Genomic DNA, 17,349 nt, shown 5'->3' with positions numbered 1-17,349 from the left:
AATCCCTAGTGAGGGGCTGGGGGTGTGGCTCAGTGGTAGAGTGCTTGCCTAGAATCCCCCGGTGAGGGGCTGGGGTGTGGCTCAGTGGTAGAGCCCCTGCCTGGAATCCCTAGTGAGGGGCTGGGGTGTGGCTCAGGGGTAGAGCCCCTGCCTAGAATCCCCCGGTGAGGGGCTGGGGTGTGGCTCAGTGGTAGAGCCCCTGCCTGGAATCCCTAGTGAGGGGCTGGGGTGTGGCTCAGTGGTAGAGCCCCTGCCTAGAATCCCCCAGTGAGGGACTGGGGCGTGGCTCAGTGGTAGAGCCCCTGCCTAGAATCCCCCAGTGAGGGGCTGGGGTGTGGCTCAGTGGTAGAGCCCCTGCCTGGAATCCCTAGTGAGGGGCTGGGGTGTGGCTCAGTGGTAGAGACCCTGCCTAGAATCCCCCAGTGAGGGGCTGGGGTGTGGCTCAGTGGTGGAGCCCCTGCCTAGAATCCCCCAGTGAAGGGCTGGGGTGTGGCTCAGTGGTAGAGCCCCTGCCTAGAACCCCCCAGTGAGGGGCTGGGGTGTGGCTCAGTGGTAGAGCCCCTGCCTGGAATCCCTAGTGAGGGGCTGGGGTGTGGCTCAGTGGTAGAGCCCCTGCCTAGAATCCCTAGTGAGGGGCTGGGGTGTGGCTCAGTGGTAGAGCCCCTGCCTAGAATCCCCCAGTGAGGGGCTGGGGTGTGGCTCAGTGGTAGAGCCCCTGCCTAGAACCCCCCAGTGAGGGGCTGGGATGTGGCTCAGTGGTAGAGCCCCTGCCTGGAATCCCTAGTGAGGGGCTGGGGGTGTGGCTCAGTGGTAGAGTGCTTGCCTAGCTTACCCAAGGCCCTGGTTTCCAACCCCAAACCCATAATTTACTTTTAATTTCTGTTTCACCTACACACACACCTGGCAATTCTGGTCTAAATCCTACGCAGCAAGTTTCACTGAGGGTGCACAATCCTCCCTCAGCAGTTTGCTTGGTGGTTATTTGGAGTTCCTCTGGCTCTGTGACCCCACGTCTGCTGTCTCTACCAAAAGGCTGGTCCTACGCCTGCCAAGGTCTGCCTTGCGCAGTGTGTGGTGCTCCATGGATGCTCTGGTCCTGGGAGAATTGCTTGCTCTCAGCAGAAGGGCTGCAGTGTTCTGGAGTCCCAGCCTCTGGGCCTCCTGGCCATCTGCTCTTCACGCCTCAGCAAGGCTGTTGACATCCACATCTCGTGGTCAATGGGTCATGAAGTAGCTTGATATCAGCAGCTGGGCTTGGCGACAGGATAAGCAAGTACATGGTGGTTGCCAGGAAGCCTAATCCTGACCTCGTCAGCCTCAGGGCTGCCTTCTGCGCCTTCGAGAAGACCTTGCCCCTGGGATCTTTGGAGACTCCAGGTTTGACTGAGCCTCAGGAGATTGGTTCTGTCCGTTAAAATCCTCGCACCCCGACAACGGGCTCTGCCAGATGTGAGTTCTGTTTTTATTGTTGTTGTTCTGCATTTTGAGTCCAGGTCCCAAGCAGCCCACGCTTGTCTCAGACTCGGTGTCTCGGAGGATGACCTTGAACAGATTCTGGTCCTACGCCCCCTACCTCCTCAATGCTAAGATTGCAGGTGGCAACACCATACCCCGCTTATGTAGAACCCAGGAAGTCACGCATACTAGGCGAGCACTCTACCCACTGAGCCACATTTCCACCCCTCCCCCCAATGGCAAATTTGAATTCACCAAATACTTGTCATATATACTGATCAGCTAATTAGTAGTTGAGTATTGCTGGACTTCATTGTGGGTATAAGAGCCCCCAAAACCTTCTTTCTCTCATTTAAACAGTGGGTGTTTTTATTTAAATGTAAAAAATGGGGGCACCTGGAGAAATAGCTCTGAAAAGCATCAAGCATTCTTAACTGCTTAACACCTTTCCAGCTCCCCAAATATTTATTTTACATTTGTGTGTGTGTGTGTGTGTGTGTGTGTGTGTGTGTGTGTGTGTGTGCATGGAGGGGTCAGAGGACACCTTTTGGGGGAGAAGTTTCTCTCCTTCCATCATGTGGGTCCTGGGAATCAAGCTCAGGTTATGAGGTGCAGAGGCAGATGCCTGTGACCACTGTACCATCTCTTCAGCCCTCCATTTAGATGGCATTTAAAGTTCCACTGGTCCCCCAGATTAGTTAATGGTGCTCACAGGAAATCAATTTGGGGACAAAGAGGAAGTGAGGGCCGTGCTCTGGCACTGGGGAAGCATGACGAGGGAGGGGGAAGGGAACCCTGCTGGGGACCCTCGCTGTGCCTTGCCTCTGTGGCTGGTTGAGTACACCTTGTTCTCTAGGTTGAGCAGGTAAGTGGGCTGGGAGTGTGGCTCAGTGGTAGAGCCCCTGCCTAGAATTCCCCAGTGAGGAGCTGGGGTGTGGCTCAGTGGTAGAGCCCCTGCCTAGAATCCCCCAGTGAGAAACTGGGGTGTGACTCAGTGGTGGAGCCCCTGCCTAGAATCCCCCAGTGAGGGGCTGGGGTTGAGGCTCTAGGGTATTTGCCTGGCATTCATAAAGCCCTAAGTTCAATACCAACACTGCACAATAATGGTGCCCCCATCTACTGATTTGATCATGAGATTACCATGAGTCTCTTCTCCTCCCTCCAAGTTCCAAAAAGCCATTCCCATCTCCAGGTTTCCAGTATAATGACCCCAGTCACCAACGGGACAGAGTTTGTGTGACAACAGCGTTATTTTTTATTATGAAGCATTTACTGGATTATACATAGGTCCATGGTATCCTGCCTGCCCAGTGCCCAGGACCCCTGAGGGAAGGCACCATCTCCACGGAAGGCCTGACTTACTGGTAGACATGTTCGCATGAGAAAAGCCAGCTGAGGACAGTGCCTCTTGCTTCCTCACTTCTGCCCATCTTGGGGCTTTTTCTCCAGGACCAGAAATTTGGGTAATAAGATTAATGAGGGGGGGTGGAGCATCAAGGGGACAGAGAAGAAGAGAGCCCAGCTGGTCACAGCAGGAACACGTCGAGCTGAAGTGAGGCTCAGGATGAGGTGGGTGGTGGCAGATGGCCAGGGTTGGAGAAGGGGACGTTGTACAGTGTGGGGTGACAATCACCGGTGCAGAGAAGGCTGGCTGGTTCTCGCCAGACTCGGGGTTTTTAAATGATTGTGAGGGCATGCAACCCAAGTGTGTGCTCAGGGAGTTGCCTTAGAAGTTACAGGTCTCCCTTAGGCTCCAGAACTTTCCACGGCAGCTACTTCCAACCTCAGTGCTTGAGGGTCACGTATTCCACATCTTCCTTTGCCTGAGGCCGCTTCCCAGCCCCAAACTGAACTAGCTCGGAGTAGTGGATGCCGTCATCCTCAGGATGGCTTGGTGTCACATTCTCATAGTCACTCTGCAAAACACATGAAGGTAAGCCAGGCGTCATGGTGACCAACCTCGGTCCATTCTCTTCAACGCCTTCTCCCGTTGGTTCCCCACCACACAGGGTCCAAATGTCCAAACGGGGTCATCTTGTCTACAAATGGCTACGCTTGGCCCCTTAGACACCTGTCTTGGCTCACACCCCAGCTCTCTGCCAGAACAAGTGCTGTAGTCTGAATGTGTCCCCTGAGTTTCCTGTGTCGGAAATGCACAGATTGTGGGATCTGTAGCAGGTGATTAAACTGATGGGTTAATAGATAATCAATGCAGAGACTTTTCTTAGGAAGTTGGTTTCTCTCTGACAAATGAATGTTTTGTGTTACCTCAGGACTCTGTCACTACCAGAAACAGCTCCTTTGATATTGGATTTCCAGAACCAACCATAAGTCAAAATAAATCTCTTTCCTTTGTAAACCACCAAGGGCATTCAGTTATAGCAATGGGAAATGGACTGGAGACAGCCACCCTTCCCAACTTCACTGTCTGCCAAGTGTGTCCCAGGAGGGGCTCTCAATCGAGGCCCCCGGCCCCGGCCCCTCCCCCTTCCATAGCGTAACTCTGCCCCCTCACCACATGACGCTTCTGTAACACCGAGTAAGTGACTGTGTCGTCCTTGTTTGGAGAAGGACCCTGTGCTCCTGAGGTCTCCGCATCACTGAGAGAGAGAGAAGGCTACACTGAGTTTTCCCCAGCAGCACCCCGACTTCAGTCCCTGGGGGAAAAAATGCCTTGTCTCTTGTGCGCACAGCACCACAATAGCAGCTCATGAAAATGGGTGGTGAACGCATCCTGACGCCCTCAACCTGCACCGCAGCCTGGCTCTGGGCAGCCTGGCCCTGGGCAGCCTGGCCCTGGGCAGCCTGGCCCTGGGCAGCCTGGCCCTGGGCAGCCTGATTCTGGGCAGCCTGGCCCTGGGCAGCCTGGCCCTGGGCAGCCTGGCTCTGGGCAGCCTGGCCCTGGGCAGCCTGGCTCTGGGCAGCCTGGCTCTGGGCAGCCTGGGCAGCCTGGCCCTGGGCAGCCTGGCCCTGGGCAGCCTGGCCGTGGGCAGCCTGGCCCTGGGCAGCCTGGCCCTGGGCAGCCTGGCCTTGGGCAGCCTGGGCAGCCTGACTCTGGGCAGCCTGGGCAGCCTGGCCCTGGGCAGCCTGGCTCTGGGCAGTCTGGGCAGCCTGGCCCTGGGCAGCCTGGCCCTGGGCAGCCTGGCTCTGGGCAGCCTGGCCCTGGGCAGCCTGGCCCTGGGCAGCCTGGCTCTGGACACCCGCTTCTGAAGTAAAGAAACAGTTCCCGTCCAAGGCTGTCACTCACTGCCATGTAAGAACGAGGCAGTGAGCGTGTGGTGGTGCCCGGTGCAAAGAGGGCAGGACGGGACACAAGACTTTCCTCCCACGACCCCCCTGAGTGGCAGGTACCAAACTCCTGTATCCTCCGTACCCGACTCTCGGCGTGTCGGTCTCCGGAAAGCGCAAGATGGCGTAACTAACACTGTCATCCATCGCCGGGTTGTAGCAGCCCTGGGACTGGGGGCCTTCGGAGAGAGGGGTCCTTCTAGTCTGCAAGATGCAAAGTTGCAGCTGTGATTCTCTCCTGACCACTCCCTTCTCCTGGCCTTTGACCCCAACAACTCCCTGAAGGTTTTTGGTTTGTTTGTTGTTTTTTTTCCCCAGCAGGATCTTACAATGTGTAACCCAAGCTGGCCTCAAATTTGCCAGTCCCCTGCCTTATCTCCCGAGCACTGGGATTTCAGATGTTCACATATCCTCAGAGCACGCATGACCCTTTCTCATCTCCTGTCTTCAAGGGCTACTCTAGGTTCACCTTCCTCCCATCTTAACTTTTTTTTTTCTTCAGACAGGGCTTCTCTGTGTAGCTCTGGCTGTCCTGGAATTTGCTCTGTAGACCAGGCTGGCCTCGAACTCACAGAGATCCACCTGCCTCTGCTTCCCAAGTGCTAGGATTAAAAGTGTGCTTTAAGCCACCACCTGGCTCCATCTTACCTTTTTATTCCTTACAAAAAAGCTCTGGCCACTGGAGTTTTCCTGGAGCCCCTGCTGGCTCTGATTCTGTTTCCATCTAAGGATCAAGGGTTTGTGAGGATGGGTAGGGATGACCCAGCAGGCTGAGGGCTGTGGAGAGGGGGAGGGGGGAGGGGCAGCCGACTGCTCACTTTTTCTGCAGTTTCATCCCCCAGATAGCCAGGATGCAGACAGCCAGGCAGAACCCTAGTCCCAAGGCAGCCCTCTTGCCGATGCTCTCTGGGCTATCTGGTGAAGAAAGAGATAATGGTTCACTCTGCTTTGTAAAGATGGCAATGGGCAGAGCATCCTGCCCATCTCCCTTCACAAAGCCTGGTCCTTCTTGTCTGCAGATGTCCTCCACATACGGTGGAGTGATTTGGTGGAGTGATTCAGAGAAAGATGGAGAAGTGGTCCCTGCCTCCTCAGGAGAGAGGGGCCAATTCTTTGTCCCCAGCAAGAGCCATTCCAGAGACAGGTCGAAACAAAGCCTGTGACCCTCGCCTTTGGCACCATGCAACCCTGAGAGCTGTTTGACCAGACAGACCCAGCTCCACACAAGACTTGGTCACACACTTGTCGCTGCAGGTGTGCCCACAGCAGGAGGCTCAGCACCCCTCAACCTTGACGAGGGTGCTAGGGAGATGGGATGGGCTATGGTTATTTGAAAGAAGCAGGGCACCATCTGGGCATGGTGACTCATCTCTGTAATCCCAACACTCAAGAGGCTGAGGCAGGGGAATTGCCTGCAGTTCAAGATCAACCTGGGCTGCATGCCAAGGCCCCTATCTCAAACAAACAAAAAGAGCATGGCTAGGTTTCCTAGGGGAATGAGACAGGGTTGTTTTGGTTTTGAGGCAGTTTTTCTACATAGCCCAGGCCGGCCCTGGTGTTCTGGTGATATTCCCACTTCAGCCTCTCAACGCCTGTGTTCAGCTTCCTTTTTGTGTTTGAAACCTTTTTTTTTTTAAAAAAAAAAAAAAAAAAAAAAAAACGCACTTGTATTATCTTGTTTAAAACACTAAAGTATCAAAAGATAAATAAGGATCTTATTCATCAAGGGGGAGATACACACATAGAGGGAAGGAGGGAAGGAAAGAGACAGAGAAAGACAAGGAACATCAAGAGCTTTTGGAAGGTAGGCACAGCCTTTGAGGGAAGGTTCGTGAGGCAGAACAGGGTGACTTTCCAGCCAGGAGCTACTGGTGGCAGGGTGTGCCCTGGCTGAGCTGGACATGCAAGGTGGGGAAGGGGGCTGCCCCGCCAGGACAGAGGAGAGACCCAAGGGACTTACAGTAGACAGTGAGGGTGCTGGGCGGTGACTCGCCCATGCCTAGCTTGTTGATCCCTTGGCAGCGGTAAGAGCCAGTGTGTTGGACCCTCAGGGGCTCCAGGCTCAGCTTCTGGCTGAAGAAGGGGAGGTCTCGGTCGCTGGAATCCAACCAGACATACTGGGAGACGGGCGGGTTGGCATCACCCTCACAGGACAAGATGGCCTTCTTCCCTTCCATTACGCTGTTCCCAGGGCTAATAGACACGCGCAGCCTCCGAGGAGCATCTGCAAAGGGGAAACCGAGTCAGGCCAGGGCTGCCGGTCACCTCATCTTCTTCACACTTAGCCCCCCAGGTCCTGCCACTCACACAGCACTTGGAGGTCCCAGGCCTTCGACGGAGTCTCTCCAATGGAGTTGTTGACCATGCAGTTATACTTTCCAGAATCTTCTGGGGAGATGGAGCTGAAGCTCAGCTCTTTCCCTTCCTGCACAAGACTCCCATTCTTCCTCCACACGATGCGGACCTCTGGGGGGTGGCTCCCGGAGAAGCTGCACTGGAGGATGACATGCTGCCCAGCATGGATCTCTGATGAGGGGCTCACCTTCAGGACCGTCACAGCTCTGGGGGCATCTGCAGGGCCACAGCCTCAGGTGATGTTTTGACTCTCTAGCCTTCTTGATGTCTCCCCAAAATGTCCTGTGTTTGATTAGGACTTCCTAGCCCTTTGTTTAGTGTTTCCTGTGTCATGGGTCAGGACTTCCTGTCTCCTTAGCCCCAGGCCTATGTGCCCTTCTTCAATCCTCTCTCCCCCGGCCTGTGGTCCAGGTTCCCATCCCCCCTTCCACCGCCATATCTCAGTGTGTCCACCTCATGGACACGCCTTGCCCTGTCACTCACAGTGGACATTCAGGCTGACGGGTGCGCCCCACGAACACCCGTGGTTATTACAGGCAGCGCAGCTGATAGGGCTGGAGTCCCATGCAACCTTCTGAATCCTCAGCACTCCACGCGCGGTCTCATCCCCAGAACGAGGGCTCCACAGGTAGGAGGTGACTGCAGGATTGCTGGAGTTGTAGCTACAGGCCAGGGTCACACTGTCTCCTTCCCGAATTGGTGTGGGGTTTTGAATCACTGTGGTTACCTCCTTGGGGGCATCTTAGAGGAGAGCAGAGAGGTGAGAAAGCATGATCATTTGGTTCCCCTTTGCAGTACCAGAGATCAAACCCCTCGCCTTGGAGGGCCTAGGCAAGAGCTGAGCCCCATCTCTAGCCCTACCCTATTTTTCTCTTTAGCCTTTTTATTGTTGGGTTGGGATCCTTGTGTATTTGCACAGGCCAGCCTTGGACTTCTGACCATCCCTCCTTAGCCTCCTGCGCAGCTGAAATGACTGACTTGCACCACCCTGAGCCAGCTGCAAGGCTGGTGTTCATTAAAGCCTTTGCATACTGTCCCCAAATGAAACCTCTCCTGCTTCCCTATTGCGGCTGTGAGGCACAGTGCTATTTAAAGCTGTATGACTGTGGGCTGCAGGCCTCCATCTACCCGTCTGTCAAGTGGGGCACCAAGAGAACCCACCCTTCCAGAATCCTCCCAGAGCACAGATACCCTTAGAGCAGCCAGTGGTGTGTCATAAATAATACACTTTGCTACTGCTCTCCAGCTCTCCAGATGTTCAGAGTGTGGGTGCCCCGCCCGTATGCAAGCCACTCCGGGTCTGACAACCGAGACTGTCTTGGGAGCAACTTGATAACCAGCTGTGCTGTGCTAAGGAATGCCAAACAATGGTGGAATAACTGGACACTCCCTCTGGCTCTCAAATCTTTCAGGACTTGAATCTTCAGGGCCTCAGCTGCTGCCATTGACGCTATGTTTGCGTGTCCCGTGAAGCCCTAGTCTTAGGCAGGGTCTCACATAGCCCAGGTTAGCTTTGAACTTGCTATACAGCCAAGATGACCTTGAGTTTATGATGCTCCTGCCTTATGTCTTGATGCCACCACATGCATTTCTTTTATGCAGTGCTGGGGACTGACATCCACTGAGCCACATCCCCAGTTCTCGCTGAGGCATTCTAGGCAGGTGCTCTACCACTGGGTCAGGCCTCGGATCCCTCACTGGAAGATTCTAGACTAGTGATTGGTTGCGAGCCATGCTGCCACTCCCTTCCTGGTATGTTGTAGGAAAGCATTCTGCTGCTGAGCTGTGTCCCAGGTCCTCTTTCTACTTTTGAGACAGTCTCACTAAATTGCCCAGGCTGACCTTGAACTCAGTCTGGAGCCCAGGCAGTCCTCACATTTGTGATCCTTCTGTCTTAGCTTCCCTAGTAGCTGGGATGACAGATCTGGGCCACCAAGCTGGTGACATCCATTCATTCATTCATTCATTCAACAAGCATCTACTAAGTAATTGCCGTAAGCCAAGGCTGTGGTCTGCACGTCTAGAATGCAGCTGTGAAGCTCAGGTCCCTGGCTGCTTGTCTTCCCCACACCTCCACACCCCCTACACTCTATTGCCTTCCTTCTCTATTTCCCTCTTTCCTCCAAGAACCAGAGGTCAGTTGGCCGCTCACACTGGACATCCAGCTCAGTTTCCTCCTTTATCTTTCCAAGACCCAGGCGGTTCTGTGCCTTGCAAGAGTATTTCCCAGCATGCCTCAGGGAGACTTTAGGAATCCGGAGCTTCTCTTGTGTCTCTCCAAGCACGGGTCTTCCGTTGTGGTACCAGGTATAGTTTGTTGCTTTCGGACTGGCCAGTGACTCACAAATCAGCTCTATTGACTTCCCTTCTTCAGCCGGAGAACTGTAGATGTGAACCCTGGAGGATTCTGGAGCAACTAAAAGAAGCCACAGCAGTGGCAGCGCAGGTGAGCAGAGCCCGCAAACCTGGCCAGGCAGCCACCAGCCTCCACTACCATCCCTGAGGATCCTGATAACTCCCCGCCTCCCTTGCCAGATTCAAGGGAACTCACACAACACCGTAAGGGCCACTTCTTCCGATTGTCCTAGGCCCAGGTCGTTTAAAGCCTGGCAACGGTATTTCCCACTCATGTCCTTGGTCACTGATTGCAGAGGTAGTGTGAGATTCTGTCCCTTCAGGGGCTGCCCATCCTTGACCCAGGACACTGTCCTGTAGTCTGGGTTGCTGCTGATAACCTGGCATGTCACGTTCACAGAGCCACCCTTCATGACCTCTTTGGAAGTGACCTTGATCTTCAGCTTCGGGATGTCTGCAGGAACAGAGGAGCATTGGGAGAGGACAGGGAATTCTCGGCGGCTGTTTTCATTGGGACAGCAGCAGCCTGCACACAATCCTCACTTGTCTCTGTGTTCTCCTTCCTCATGCGCCCTCCCACCTGGTCTCCGCCAGCACCCCGCATCCCCAGCATTGTCCATTAGACACCAACAGCGCAGCTGTCTGCTGGCCTCCAGGAGACACAGTGTCCTACCTCCTCTCTTACCTCGAGAGCGGGCTTGGCCGCTCATCCTCTGGTCCTCGGACACCGTCACCAGTACACTACACTTGCACCTCCACACCTAGTTCTTTGCACTGGTTCTTTCCCTCCCTAGAATCTTCTTTGCCCGCCCTGGCCTCTCTGTCATGTCAGCCAAGGTCCTCACCTTCTCCACAGACGTCTCCATCCATCGGCCCATCCTAAGCCTGCTTTCTTTTGGGGTTTGTGAGCTATTTGCGTGTGCACGTGTGGATTAGGAGCTCGGAGGACAACCTTGGGTGTTGTACTTCAGGAACTGGCCATCTTGATTTTACATTTTTTGAGACAGGGTCTCCCACTGACCTGGAGCTCATCAATTAGACTAGACTGGTTGTCCAGCAAGTCCAAAGGACCCACCCGGATCTGCCTCCCTAGGGCTGAGACAACAAGACCATGCTGCCACATTCAATTTTTGATTTCTTCCTCTTCCTCTTTTTCCTCTTCTTCCTCCTCTCCTCCTCCTCCTCCTTCAACAGGGTTCTCTGTGTATCCCTGGCCATTCTGGAACTCACTCTGTAGCCCAGGCTGGTCTCAAACTCACAGAGCTCCACCTACCTCTGCCTCACGAGTGCTGGGTTTAAAAGTGTGTACCACCGTGCCAGGCTCCACAGTAAATATCCATTGAATGGATGAATGAATGAATGAACGAATGAATGAATGAATGAATGAACAGGCTATAAAGTAATGACAGGAAAATTTCCTTGTATGGAGAACAAAGAAGCCTAACCAGATATCCTCAAAGTATGCTGTGACTTAAGAATTGATTGATTGATGATTGAGTGGTACTGGAGGTTGACTCAGGGTCACACACATGCTAGGCAAGCACTGTACTGCCAGGAAATATCTCCAACACTTAGGGTTTTGAGATAGTGTCCCACTGTGTAGTCCAGGTTGTCCTCAAACTCAAGATCCCCCTGCCTTGGCCTCCTGAATACGCATTTCCAAGCCTATATCTCCACACTCAACTAGATTGCTTTATTTTTTAGGCCAAAACAGAGACTAAAATGAATCTGTGTCTCGAGACACAGGACCGACAGAAGAGACAGTAGAAGAGCCTTGCCACCCCTGTCAAATGACTGACAGCTGAACCTTCTATGGACAGACTCCTCTTACCCTTACTGGGGCTCACCAGGATTTAGGAAGAAGGGGACAAGATGTCCTTCCCACATGGAGACTCACGTTTAACATCCAGAACCACTCTGCTCTCAGAGAGCATTTTCGTAGAGTTCCAGACTTGGCACGTCACAGTCTTTCCGTGGTCCTTCCACTCTGGCTGGAAGGTGAGCTCGCTCTCTGTGTAGACATTTTGTGTAGAATCGGGGGCAGAGGTGATGGAGGTGATGGAGGTGATGGAGGTGATTTCGTGCTCTTCCAGGAACCACTTCAAGTAAATGTGGTACCGAGAGCAGGCAAAATTCAGTCTACAGGTCAGAGTGACACTTTGGGATGCATGGATTTCTGGTGGCATCCGGATGTAAGGTGGGAAGGGTGTCTCTGGAAAAAAAAAAAAAAAGAGCTGGGGTGGGGCATGGGCTAGCCTTCCATCCCTGGCTTCAGGCATCCCGTCCCAGATGACCCCAGAACAATCCCTTGCAAGGTCATTCTACCTCCTTGTTCAGTTCAGCTTCTCTGTGGAAGGCTTTGGGGGCACTAAGCATGCTGGGAAATCGTATTTTACATTTACTTCGCTTCTCACTTCTCCTTCCATTTACTTTCTAAGTGGCCCCAGGGTCACCCAGGGCGGATTTCTCTGGTTTAGTTCTGCATGTGTTGCTAAGCGTTGGTGACATGCTTGTGTTGGTGAGGCCGCCTCAGTATTGGAGTCAGTCAAGCAGACAGCCCTTTAGTGAGGCGATCCTGAGCCCAGGGCTCAGACCTCCACCAGGCTAGACCACCGCACAGACGTGATGTCAAGATGCCTTGCGCTCACAGCTCTAGTGTGGACGGATGATATCGTCGTCTAGGGCGGAGAGCCCAGCTGTCTGATGGGCCGTGTCGGGGCCCTCTGCTCTCGTCATCCGGCCTAAAAGGTTTCCTTAGACTAACGTGCTAAGAGATTTGAAAATCCAAATCTCTATCTTCTTTGGGAAGATATAAAAACAAAACCCTGACGGCCTGGACAACAGATTCCGGGCCAGACACGAGCGGAGGGAGAATGTCTGAGGGAGGACAAATGCTCCTGTTGCCGTCAACATCTCCTATTTGAAAGTGAATAGGAGTGAAAAAAAGAAATAAATAGGAAAGGGCAGGCCTGCTCCTACGTTGGAGGAGAAGGTTTATTGTAGATACGAGGGAAGGCATAACGCATAATCAGAGACATCTGAGAGAGTCCAGAGTGGACATGACCCTGAGCCACAGGAGACAGGGACGGGAAGCGAGAGGGGAGAGAGGGGACCCAGGTGTGGCAGCCAAGAGAGCAAAGGGTAAAGAGGGCGGGTGACCAACATGGCCGGATCACATAGGGGAGAGCCTCTGGGGAAGGGCAGCCTGGCCCCCGGGCTGGAGAGTTGGGGGAGAGGGCGGGGTATGCCAGCCATACTCTGTAGGTGTGACGGATAAAGACTGAGGGATGCTGGAAGAACCTGATGGCCATTTCCAATTTGATGTGTTAAGTAGGCACCTCAGCCACTGGTCCCAGGGTTTGAGACTTAACCGTGAGCAAGGAACTCAGTACTTCACCTCCCTCTTTGACTCTGCCAGCAAGGCGATGTTTCCCCCATACCCTTACTGGAGATATTGAGGTGAAGTTCCTCCATCCACTTGTCACCGCCTGAAATCATCCTCAACCCCAGCTTCCCATTGTCAGTGACCTGTATCTGGTGGATTTCCAGGGAACAGTTATTTTCTCTGTTTCCCCAGAACGTCACCCTTCCTTGCTCGGAAGGAGATGACTCAATCTTGGTGTTATTATAGAGGACATTCCCCTTGAAATCCTTGGTATGATTGTCAAAGTTGTAATTGTGATACAGCAAGACCCCGTCCAGATGACTATTCCAGGCTGGAATTTTGTACTTGCAAGGAATCCAGACGCAGGCTCCTTCCCAGGCGAAGAGGGTTTGGGGATGTTCAACAGTCCATTTCTGTGATGAGCCAACCAAAGCCACGTGTCCTAAAGGCCACAAGACTGGTCAGAAATCGTTACTGAGGGGTGAGAACTTTCACAGGAAACAGGAGAGGGAGACCCCGGGGAGACGAAGGATGACGGAGGAGCATGGCACATCTCTCTCTGCCTCTGAGCAGTTGCCTCCGTTCCCCAGACCTATCCCTGCTCTACCTTGCCCACAGACATCTCCAAACCCAGGTGTCAGCCTGGGCCTTACCTAGAATCAGGAGGAGCCACGGACAGTGGACATGCATGGTGTCTGCTCTGGGTGAGACCTGAGGAAAGAAGAATTAGTCTGCAAACTGGGTGTGCTGGTGTGTGACTATCCCAGCCTTCAGGCAATTGAGGCGGGAGGGTTGCTACAGGTCTGAGGCCAGTCTAGGCTACATTCTGAGGCCCTGTCTCAACAGCCACAAGAACTTGCCTTCGAGTCGTCTGGTTGCTTTTGCTTGTTCAGTCTGAACTCTGATTCTATTTTTTTTTTTTTTCTGATCCTGGGTTGTGGGTGGGGAAGCATACCTACCTGGTTATATGATGGAGATGTGGGATTTGGGGTGCTCATAGAGCTATTTCTGGGTGTACCATACTTCTTCAAGCTGAGACCCTCCTTTGCTTTCTTTTTTCTCTATCCTACGCATTTACTAGTTTTTAATTTTTATTTTATATTATTAGTGTGTGTGTGTGTGTGTGTGTGTGTGTGTGTGTGTGTGTGTGTGATATATGGGACATGTGCAAGCTACAGTGCACATGTGGAGACCAGAGGAGGACGTTGTGGAGAATTCTGGGGAGCTGATTCTTTCCTTCCACCTTTCAGTTGGTCCCAGGAGTCCAGCTCATACGACCAGGCTGGCATAGACCAGGCTGGCATAGACCAGGCTGGCATAGACCAGGCTGGCATAGACCAGGCTGGCATAGACCAGGCTGGCATAGACCAGGCTGGCATAGACCAGGCTGGCATAGACCAGGCTGGCATAGACCAGGCTGGCATAGACCAGGCTGGCATAGAGCAGGCTGGCATAGCAAGCGAGTTCTCCCACTGCTTTTACAACCTCTAAAACTCCTTGCCCTGCCTGAGGCTCTGTGGTGCCAGGCTGTTGTATGCCTTGAATGCCAGGCCCTGGTAACAAGGATCTCCCCAGGCTACCAGTGCAAGATCTTACACAGGGACAGACAGAGTGATTTGAAAGACTTGGGGGGCAATCTCCTTAAACCAAATGTTAGCCTACTGATTTAGTCCTGGAATTCCAGCTGCTCCAGAGGCTGAGGCTAAACAGTTGCAAGTTCAAGGTCAGCTTGACTACAAAGCAAGTTCAAGCCTGGTCTAGTCAACTTACTAAGACCTTGTCTCAAAAGAAAAAGTAAAAAGAGGACTGGGGGTGTATCTCTGTGATAGAGGAATCTCCCAGTGAAGCAGCAGACACCTGCCTAGAATCACCCCCACACCGTGAGGGGCTCAGTGGTAGAACACCTGCCTAGAACCCCCAGTGAGGGGCTGGGATGTGGCTCAGAGGTGGAGCCCCTGCCTAGATTCCCCCAGTGAGGGGCTGGGGTGTGGCTCAGTGGTAGAGCCCCTGCCTGTCATCCACCGGTGAGGGGCTGGGGTGTGGCTCAGTGGTAGAGCCCCTGCCTAGAATCCCCCAGTGAGGGGCTGGGGTGGTGTGGCTCAGTGGTAGAGCCCCTGCCTAGAATTCCCCAGTGAGGGCTGGGGTGTGGCTCAGTGGTAGAGCCCCTGCCTAGAACCCCACAGTGAGGGGCTGGGGTGTGGCTCAGTGGTAGAGCCCCTGCCTAGAATCCCCCAGTGAGGGGCTGGGGGTGTGGCTCAGGGGTAGAGCTCCTGCCTAGAATCCCCCAGTGAGGGGCTGGGGGTGTGGCTCAGTGGTGGAGCTTTAGCCTGGGAGGCACAGTCCCCAGGTTTAATCCCTAGTACTATCTCAAGAAGTAAAACTAAGCTCACAGTGAAGTTGGACATGAGGAAAACATTTTGAGGGAGTTAGAAAGCCTTAGAAACAGAGAATGGTCCAAAGCCCCTCCCCCAGCCCCAGGTGCCAATAGGAATCAAGGAAAGATATTCCTTTTCTAACAGCATCAGTCAGTTGTTACCACGTGGGAAAGGGGACCTCCCGTGGTCTAATCATCCACAGTTTTACCATAAGTAAGAAAGCAGGCTATTATGAGAAATGTCTTATTTTATAAACATACATAGGACCAGCCATGGTGGTGTGCACCTAAAATCCAGTACTTGGGAGCCTGAATCTGAGAATATGAGTTTGATGCTAGTCTGGCCTCCCAAGCCAGACTTTGTCTCAAAAAAAAAACAAAACACCAAACCTAAACAACAGAAATATCGAGTGTTGGCCTGACAGAACTTAACCGTGTGTTTAGGTGCCACCGATTTACAACTGATACCCAGTGTGCACTCTCTCTCCTCTCTCTCTCTCCTCTCCCTCTCTCTCTCTCTCTCTCTCTCCCTCTCTCTCTCTCTCTCTCTCTCCCTCTCTCTCTTTTTCTCTCTGTCTCCCTCTCTCTCCCCGCACCCTCTCTCTCACCCTCCACCATCATCACCATCCTACACTTTACATAGAGTTAAATTTAGCTGTCTTGGTGTGGCTGTGACCTGTGTCAGCCCCCAGGGATCTTGCAGGATGTGCCGACTGAGTGTGTCTCCGGTGGCAGCGGCAGTGCAGAGCTGCGCCCCTTCCACTCACCCTACCAACAGCATCAGCACCTCCCCCTCTCCAGCAATTCCCCTCCCAGGCTGTGGGACACAGGTGTGGGGGGGGCTGCTGGGTGAGCAGGAGCAGGTATAGGGAAAGCTAGTCCACTTGCTGAAAGCAGGCTGGCTTCTGTCCCCAGTGTGGGGGTGGCCTGGCCTGGGTGTGTGAGAGGTGAGGAGACAGAGGCTGGGGCAGATCATCCAGGTGCAGGGAATGTGTCGCATGGCCTTATCTTCAAGGTCACAGCCACTTGGGAAAAGCCGAGTTCAACGGGAGGCTTTCCTGTGAGACCTCTCCCACGTTCTAATGAGCTGTGCATGTGACACATGCCGCCAGACATGGAGTAGATTCCCTTACTTCCTAGGCCACGAGTCTATTTTACTCTTTTTCATGAAAAGCTTTGCAGGATTGCAAGCTTGGTTCTGAGGGACACACGTTGAGACACCCTCGGGTTGCTACAAGGGTTGTGGCAGCCATCAGCCCCCAGTTGCCTCTCTGGCAGCACCTCCAGCTACATCCTCAACATGGCTTGGCTGGAGAACTCAGCGTGAACAGAAAGCAGACAGTTCCCAAGCAAAGCTGCCTGCCTACGGGATTTCCGGCAGTCACCGTAGCAGAAGAAGCAGGGACCTGAGCTTGAGGACTGGATGGAGGAGGAGGTAGAGTAGGGTATGGCAGCAGCAGTTACTAAGTCCAGGAACTTAGAATAGGGCCACACTGTCGAGGCCTATGATGCACTCAGCTCAGTCTCTGCTGAGAGCCTCAGAGCTGGCTTCCCGGCCCCACCCTCCCCTCCTGAGCATCCAACAGCTTCTTCCACCTCAGAGGACCCAGAAAATCTGGCAGAGGCGGTGCTGAAAGACAGACAGGGGTCTGTCTGTGCCTCTCGCAAGTTAGATGAAAGAAAATGGCAGGTCCTCATGGCCAGCACACAGAGGACACCCCATATTTGCTTGTTGAGAACAAGAGAAAAGATCAAAATGGCATTTACCTGTCTCCTCCTGCGCGCTATCTCTTCAGGGTCTCCAGCAGCCTCTGAGAGTAAAAGTTAGTGAAGTCTCCCCAGCTTGGCCACACCCCCTTCCTCTCTGTGGCTCAGAGGGCACCAGTAGATAGGGTGATCTGCATCTGCCATCTGTGAGTGGAGAAGAGAGGCCATGATGGAGAACATGGGCTTGGAGTCAAATTGGAAGGGATGTTTGCCTCTGCAGCCAGGTCTTAACTGGTGGATCGTCCATGTCTGATGGGTCTCCTAGCTGGTGTGTCCACGTGTCCCTCTGTGAAAGCCCCAATCGATCGTGACAGCTCCCAGCCGGCTTTCGTTTGTCTTGTTTCTAGCACTGCGATCAACAGCTCCATGG

The 17,349-nt window shown here is 53.5% G+C and overlaps 1 protein-coding gene across 2 annotated transcripts; it reads right to left on the bottom strand.

Moving 5' to 3' along the window:
- Positions 1 to 2,689: 2,689 nt before the first annotated feature.
- Cd22 (CD22 molecule) lies at positions 2,690 to 17,280 on the bottom strand. Of its 2 annotated transcripts, XM_006982068.4 has the most exons (14): positions 16,980 to 17,275; positions 13,492 to 13,549; positions 12,900 to 13,280; positions 11,351 to 11,665; positions 9,650 to 9,907; positions 9,251 to 9,514; positions 7,582 to 7,839; positions 7,051 to 7,314; positions 6,704 to 6,967; positions 5,562 to 5,658; positions 5,392 to 5,467; positions 4,829 to 4,947; positions 3,971 to 4,055; positions 2,690 to 3,371 (listed from the first exon to the last, which is right to left on the bottom strand). In XM_006982068.4, exons 2-14 carry the CDS (start codon positions 13,526 to 13,528, stop codon positions 3,240 to 3,242), a joined length of 2,550 nt encoding a protein of 849 aa, XP_006982130.1. In that variant the 5' UTR covers positions 13,529 to 13,549; positions 16,980 to 17,275; the 3' UTR covers positions 2,690 to 3,239. The 2 variants fall into 2 exon arrangements, with proteins under 2 accessions (XP_006982130.1, XP_076400348.1); XM_076544233.1 differs by lacking the exons at positions 9,251 to 9,514; positions 9,650 to 9,907 and having other exon boundaries at positions 16,980 to 17,280.
- Between the last annotated feature and the right edge of the window lie 69 nt (positions 17,281 to 17,349).

The sequence above is a fragment of the Peromyscus maniculatus genome, chromosome 1 (genome assembly GCF_049852395.1).
Source record: "Peromyscus maniculatus bairdii isolate BWxNUB_F1_BW_parent chromosome 1, HU_Pman_BW_mat_3.1, whole genome shotgun sequence".
Lineage (NCBI taxonomy): Eukaryota > Metazoa > Chordata > Mammalia > Rodentia > Cricetidae > Peromyscus > Peromyscus maniculatus.
Note: the sequence above shows the minus strand (reverse complement) of the source record. Positions and strands in the feature narration are given on the sequence as shown.